This window comes from Nicotiana tabacum, chromosome 1 (genome assembly GCF_000715075.1).
Source record: "Nicotiana tabacum cultivar K326 chromosome 1, ASM71507v2, whole genome shotgun sequence".
NCBI lineage: Eukaryota > Viridiplantae > Streptophyta > Magnoliopsida > Solanales > Solanaceae > Nicotiana > Nicotiana tabacum.
Genome location: NC_134080.1, coordinates 104,844,349 through 104,851,627, shown reverse-complemented (window position 1 = coordinate 104,851,627; position 7,279 = coordinate 104,844,349). Strand labels below are relative to the sequence as shown.

Here is a 7,279-nt window from a genome sequence, read left to right as displayed (position 1 = left end):
TTCGACGTTGAATTCCAAGTGCTTGACATACAACAATAACAACAACAACAACCCAGTATAATCCCACTTAGTGGAGTATGGGGAGGTTAGTGTATATGCAGACCTTACCCCTACCATAGGATAGAGAGGTTGTTTCCAAATAGACCCTCGGTATCTTTCCCTCCAAGAACTTCCCACCTTGCTCTTGGGGAGACTCGAACTCACAACCTCTTGACATACTGCTGGGGCCGTGCCTTCTTCGCTACATCAAGCTGTGAAATTCGAATGGAACCGTCAGGAGGTGATCATCCACGGAGATGGGAGTCACCCAATCTACACCAGTCAACCCATCTCGGCCATTGGACATAGAAGAAGGCTAGGAGGGGAAACCTATCATCACATTGAATGGATTAATGCCATCGAGAAGGATAAGTGGTGGAGCAACAAAATAGAAATCATACTAGCATGGTCCGGATATGAACCCATCAAAGGGTTGGGAAAGAACCTCCAAGGCATCACCAAACCAATACAGTTGAAAAATCATGGTACCACTTTTGGGCTCGGATACCAGTACACATGGCAAGAGTACAAGAATTGGTCGCCTCTATGGCGTGGACCATATTACCCTCTTGAGAAACCGGTGCCACGTTTGGAACAAGCTTTCCACCAGGCTGACACAATATGGGGGACTAAAGAAGAAGAAGCACTAGCTGGGTTGAAGAATTTGTTCTTGGAAGATTAGGACATGGACTGCGGTGCCATAATTGAGGAGGAGGAGGAGGAAGAAGGCCTCACTATTCAGACTGTGGTGAAAGGAACTATTCTCAAAAACTGGACCGCCACACCATCCCGAGCCCGCCAAGCCCCTGGGTAGCTTGGAGAATTTACTTCTATAGCCGTTCTATGTATTTAAAATTTCCTGTAGTTTCGTTTAATCTTTACTTGTTTCAAAATAAATGCCCGATTCCTCGAGTCGTGCTTTGTTTGAATAATCTTTTTCAAAGTTTTAATCAAATGCATTTTGCTCTTATTATTCACTACAATCTTTATGCTTTTTCTTTCCACAACATTATTATTTTTCCTGATGAACCAGTGACTGTGACATGTAATGAGGCAACGCAACATGAGAATAGTGATTCAGAGGAAGAAGATGAGACACTCGAGGAAATTGTCAGGGAGGTTGAAAATTTTGAAAATAAGCCTAAGTCAAATCTAGACGAGACCGAAGCAGTAAATTTTGGAGATGCCGAGCCATCAAGGAGACCCACATCAGCATTAACTTGTCACCAACAGAGAAGGAAGATTACATTTGTTTCCTAAAGGAATATGAGGACATATTCGCATGGTCATATGATGACATGACCGGTTTTAGCACTTCCATAGTAGCTCACAAGTTGCCTACTAAAGTGTCCGCCAGTAAAACAAAAACTCAGAAAGTTCAAACCTGATAGCATCCTAGGAAGCTCAACTCTATTCAAGGACATGGATGAAGCTTTTGAATCTCAAAGATGGCCTTTAATAAGAGTTCAAGCAAAAAAATTACAAAACAAGATCATTAGACTTCAAGTGCAAATGAAGAAGTTATTAATTGGGAGGAAGAGCTCAAGGATAAAGGATGTGAATTGGCTAGGTGATAGCATCAAGGACAAGGATAGAGAGGTTTGGAAGCTCCAAGGTCATATACAAGATCTCAAGCTAAAGAGTTGCAAACTAAGGTTGCTAGACTTCAATGGCAAATAAAGAAGCTTTCAATTGTAGAGGAAGAGCTCAAGACCAAAGGAAATAAATTGTCCAAATTTTACAATTATATGGTGGTCCAAATTGAAGTCCAAGAGGAGGAAAATTGGGTTACCAAATCAGCCCTTGAAGTCCACCAATAGGGCTCAAAATGACCTTAAAAGAGGTCCAAAAGGGGGTGTTTCAAAAGGAGCCCAATTGGAGTCCAAACCAATGGCCCAAACTAGTTGTTTTAAGGCCCAAATCTGCCCCAAAGGGTCTTGGCCGCCCCCACCTAATTTTAATGACTTTTCTTACTCTTTAGCAACCACCCTACCTAATTGTAATGACTTTGTATGCCTTAGCAACCACCCTACCTAATTTTAAGGACTTTTATGCCTTAGTATTCCTATAAATAGGGAGTTCTCTCATTCATAAGATACAGCATTTTTTGATTAAGTATATCATACTTTGAGAGTTCTTTTGAACCTTTGTTACTTGTGCTTTGAGATTTATCTTTCAACCTTTACTAGTTCTTAGTTCAAGGTAGTAAGATTACTTCTCTTTTATGATATCTTTGATTCCTTTGTGGTATTCTTAGAAGGCGATTAATACTAGTTATTAATTGTTGTCTCAAGTTACTCGTAAAGTGGCCAAGATCCGAATCTATTGTTTTGATTTGCTTTTTAAGTAAAGGCGTTTGATTTCTTCCATAAATCAAGACGTTGTTACTTTGATCTTGTCAAGGCTATAGAACTTACGTTCTTGGAAGTTCTTGGAATTCTTTCCTTGAATTCGTCCCATATCCTTTATTCTCATCTCTTTAATTCTAGTTGTTCAATTCCTTGTTGTTATTGTTTCCGCATTTACTTCTCAAATTCTTACTCTAATTTGGATTCCCGACCTAGTTGTTATCAAGTGGTATCAGAGCGGTTTTTATCAAGATTTCGTTCTTGGTAAGTCTTGGGATTTCTTGAATACTAAGAGCAAAGAAAAGAAAAAAAAATTAAAAAAAAAGAAAAAAAGAAGCGAAAATCAGTTTTTAGAACAAAAAAATAGAATTGAGTGCTCTCCGGAATATTTCTTTTGTATCTAATTTGTTACCAAAAATTAACAAAGGAAACAAGAAGAGGGGATCCTAGATTTTCTTACTCTTTCGAATCTAAACATATAATCCTTTCCTTTTTGTTCGCGTCATGTTTCAACCGAGCCTAATAGTTCTAGGATTTGGTTTTTCTTTCATTAGTTCCCCAAAAATCTGAATTTTACTACAGTTTCATACGAGTTGGTTTAACTATAAATCTACAAAGTATTTTGTTCAAAGTTCATTTCGAGAAAAAAAAAGGATAAAGTGTGTGAGAGAACAATTGAAAAAAAACAAAGAAGCCAAATTTGAGAGATTCATATTTCTTTTAATCTATGTCAAGATATCTCAAATAGGTAGTTGCAGTGGAAGGAGTAGATCTATGACTCTTGAAAGGTCGATATTACAATATATCGAATGGAAAGAAGACAATGGTAAAGTTATTTTTCAAACAAGAGCTAAAGTGATGTCTACAATTTATACCCTTAGAATTGACAAAGCATTTAACTATAACTTAATTAGCACTTATATGGTTGAGAAATTGAACTTGCCTTGTGTTGAACATATTGATCCCTACATGTTGAAAGGAGTAAAGGTAGATAAAAGAGTGTTATTACCATTCTCTATTGGAAGGTATGAGGATGTGATCTGGTGTGATGTCATTCCCATGAATCGTTTTCATATCTTGTTGGGAAGGCCATGGAATATATATAGAAGTGCTTCATATAGTATCGAAAAAAATAGATACTCTTTTGAGGTTAATGGGAAGAAACTCAGTCTTGGACCTTTGACTCCCTCACAAATTTGTGCAGATGAAAAGATTGTTAAAAAGAATATGGAAAAATACGAGAGAGAAAAGAATGAGAAGAGTAAGGGAGTGCATGTTGACATTCCAAGAGAGGAAAAAGGAGAGGTTGTCTTGAGTAAAAAGAGTGGGATGTCAAGTGAGGTAAACAATGATCTTGAGAAAAAAGAAAAGAGAGAAAGCAATAAGAGAAACAAAGTTTGTAAGGTAGAGAGAGAGAAACAAGATAGATTGAGTGAAGGAAAAGAACTCTTTAGTGAGAGAAAAGAGGCTAAGGGTGAGGAAAACATTAGTCTTGCGATAAAAGCCAAAGAGAGTGTAAGCAAGAAAAACGTTTCTTTACTTCCTAACCCATTAACTCTTTCTTGTTTTAGTTCTTGTGATTTTGTGCAGCCACGTGATGAAATACCTTTTGAAAGGAGTGGTGAGGCGCAAGAGATGGTGGCAAAAGATCCAATTGGATTCCAACATAAATTCGGCAATATCAATTCTTGTTGGATGGTGGAAGACAAAAGCTTGATTAAATTCTTTGTTATTAAACCTTTTGACTATTTCGATTCTTATTTACAGGGTTATGACATGGAGTTGCCTAAAAGCATTGCTAAGGTGGAGCCATTGCATAAAAGAATACAAGATGATGATGTTCCATTGGTAAATAAGTCCAAGTATGGTATGTATAATTGGTTTATTTGCATTCTTGGTCTTTCTAGAACACCTAAGGTATTTTTGGAGGTAATGAATTACACTCTTATTTCTTATATTGGTGACTTTATAATTTTTGTAGATGATGATATTTTGATGCACATCAAGTCATTAACTATAATATCTAAGTTAATGTGTAAGAGTAATTCGCTTCCTTTTGAAATTGTGTATGACATAGATGATTACTTATTCCAACTTGGTGGAAAGAGGCATGGAATTTCTGTGAAGAGGCTTGCAAATGAGTTAAATATTTCTTCTTATCTTATTCAAGTGGCTAATGAGTTTTCATGTGCTAAAGAATGTGATCTTTGTTATGTGATGGGGAGTCATTCTTCAAGTCATGTTCATTGTAAGATTGTAAAAGTATTTGTTTCTAGTAAAGAGGATATGCATGATTGTTGTAATACTGGTGATCAAATACTCTTTCATGTAGAGGAATCCATGAGATTTGTAATTGTAGTTAGTAGTCTATATCATGAATGTATCTTGTTTGTTAAATGTGGTAAAGGTACTTATATTAAATGGATGTGTAGTTACTCTCTTATAATTTCTTTATCATGTATACTCATGGACTGCCGTACCGACAAGATCGAATTGCAAGTTCCATTGCATGGTGCATCTAAGAGAGGTTTTTATTGTATTAATCTAGGTAGACATAAATTTTATTGGGATGATGATGTCCATATTCTTTATAAGGGAGTATTTATACCTATTAGGATTGATTGGGTTAAATGGACACATTGTCACTATCTTATTTTATTCCTACTATTTTTTCAGATTAGTGGATACCATTTACTAGTGCGTGTTTTCTTTTTCTTGCAAGGTCAAAATTCGAGGACGAATTTTCTTCAAGAAGAGGGGAATGATAGCATCCTAGGAAGCTCAACTCTATTCAAGGACATGGATGAAGCTTTTGAATCTCAAAGATGGCCTTTAATAAGAGTTCAAGCTAAAGAATTACAAAACAAGATCATTAGACTTCAAGTGCAAATGAAGAAGTTATTAATTGGGAGGAAGAGCTCAAGGATAAAGGATGTGAATTGGCTAGGTGATAGCATCAAGGACAAGGATAGAGTTTTGGAAGCTCCAAGGTCATATACAAGATCTCAAGCTAAAGAGTTGAAAACTAAGGTTGCTAGACTTCAATAGCAAATAAAGAAGCTTTCAATTGTAGAGGAAGAGCTCAAGACCAAAGGAAATAAATTGTCCAAATTTTACAATTATATGGTGGTCCAAATTGAAGTCCAAGAGGAGGAAAATTGGGTTACCAAATCAGCCCTTGAAGTCCATCAATAGGGCTCAAAATGACCTTAAAAGAGGTCCAAAAGGGGGTGTTTCAAAAGGAGCCCAATTGGAGTCCAAACCAATGGCCCAAACTAGTTGTTTTAAGGCCCAAATCTGCTCCAAAGGGTCTTGGCCGCCCCCACCTAATTTTAATGACTTTTCTTACTCTTTAGCAACCACCCTACCTAATTGTAATGACTTTGTATGCCTTAGCAACCACCCTACCTAATTTTAAGGACTTTTATGCCTTAGTATTCCTATAAATAGGGAGTTCTTCTCATTCATAAGATACAACATTTTTTGATTAAGTATATCATACTTTGAGAGTTCTTTTGAACCTTTGTTACTTGTGCTTTGAGATTTATCTTTCAACCTTTACTAGTTCTTAGTTCAAGGTAGTAAGATTACTTCTCTTTTATGATATCTTTGATTCCTTTGTGGTATTCTTAGAAGGCGATTAATACTAGTTATTAATTGTTGTCTCAAGTTACTCGTAAAGTGGTCAAGATCCGAATCTATTGTTTTGATTTGCTTTTTAAGTAAAGGCGTTTGATTTCTTCCATAAATCAAGACGTTGTTACTTTGATCTTGTCAAGGCTATAGAACTTACGTTCTTGGAAGTTCTTGGAATTCTTTCCTTGAATTCGTCCAATATCCTTTATTCTCATCTCTTTAATTCTAGTTGTTCAATTCCTTGTTGTTATTGTTTCCGCATTTACTTCTCAAATTCTTACTCTAATTTGGATTCCCGACCTAGTTGTTATCATATGGTATGAGGGTAGTGACGAGCAGTAAAAATCATATTATTAGTCTCAACAGAAATTTCAAGTCAAATTCTGTAATTTAAAAGCCAGTCATCTCGTACAAACTTTAGTTTCAATTAAAAATACTTTGAAATCATCTATTTAACAGTTTTCAACAGAGGCTCAATATAAAAAGAAGAGTGAAAGCAATAAAATATCATAAATGGGCCCCTCGAGCTAGGTATCACTCATAAGTATAGCCTCTCGGGCAAGCCTCTCAATCACTCGTGACTCAGCTCTCGTCAATACTACTCACACTCAGCACTCCAGCTCAATAATATCTCATAATAGTAATAATCATAATAACCGCTGTGGCGTGCAACCTAATTCATAGTTTATAGTCGACTACACTCACTGAAGGTGTACAGACTCCGAAGGGGCTCCTACAGCCCAAGCGTCATATCGTTGCGGTGCGCAGTCCAGTCCAATACCCTATGGCGTGTAGCCTGATCCATATAAGTATCGTTGCAGCGTAGAGCCCGATCCATAATATATAAAATATTGTTGCGCGCGTGCAGCCCGATCCATAATATATATATAATCCTCACTATTAGGTCCTTAAACTCTCTCAGCCATTAGCCTCACAACCACTCGGGCATATCAGTGGAAATCAGGGAACTCAGTCCAAACAGTTTTCATATATTAAGAAGTAGAGTGTTGAAGCCGGATTTAAATAATAAACAGGTAAAATATGACAGAGGATATGCTTTTAAAACAGATAGAGTGAGGAAAGTAGTAAAAATTACCCCTAAGGGTCTAAACAGGTCGGCACAAGACCCCAAACATGGTGTACAACCCAAAGTATAGTATCAAATATCATAATACGGAATATCAAAAGATTTAAAATCAAATATGTGGCTTAATAGTCGCTACGGGACAGATCAAGTTACAATCCCTATAGGTGCA

General features: G+C 36.7%; 1 protein-coding gene across 1 annotated transcript; it reads left to right on the top strand.

The window, feature by feature from the left end:
* Nucleotides 1–2,284: 2,284 nt before the first annotated feature.
* Nucleotides 2,285–5,856, top strand: LOC142180569 (uncharacterized). Its single transcript, XM_075252625.1, has 2 exons — nt 2,285–4,254; nt 5,110–5,856. Exons 1-2 carry the CDS (start codon nt 3,162–3,164, stop codon nt 5,433–5,435), a joined length of 1,419 nt encoding a protein of 472 aa, XP_075108726.1. The 5' UTR covers nt 2,285–3,161; the 3' UTR covers nt 5,436–5,856.
* Nucleotides 5,857–7,279: the final 1,423 nt, after the last annotated feature.

Excerpts from the sequence above, each read along its gene's own strand:
- LOC142180569 (XM_075252625.1), top strand. The coding sequence starts at position 3,162 with ATGACTCTTGAAAGGTCGATATTACAATATATCGAATGGAAAGAAGAC. Across the intron at positions 4,255-5,109 it reads GGTAAATAAGTCCAAGTATG|GTCAAAATTCGAGGACGAAT; the intron begins GTATGTATAATT and ends TTTTCTTGCAAG.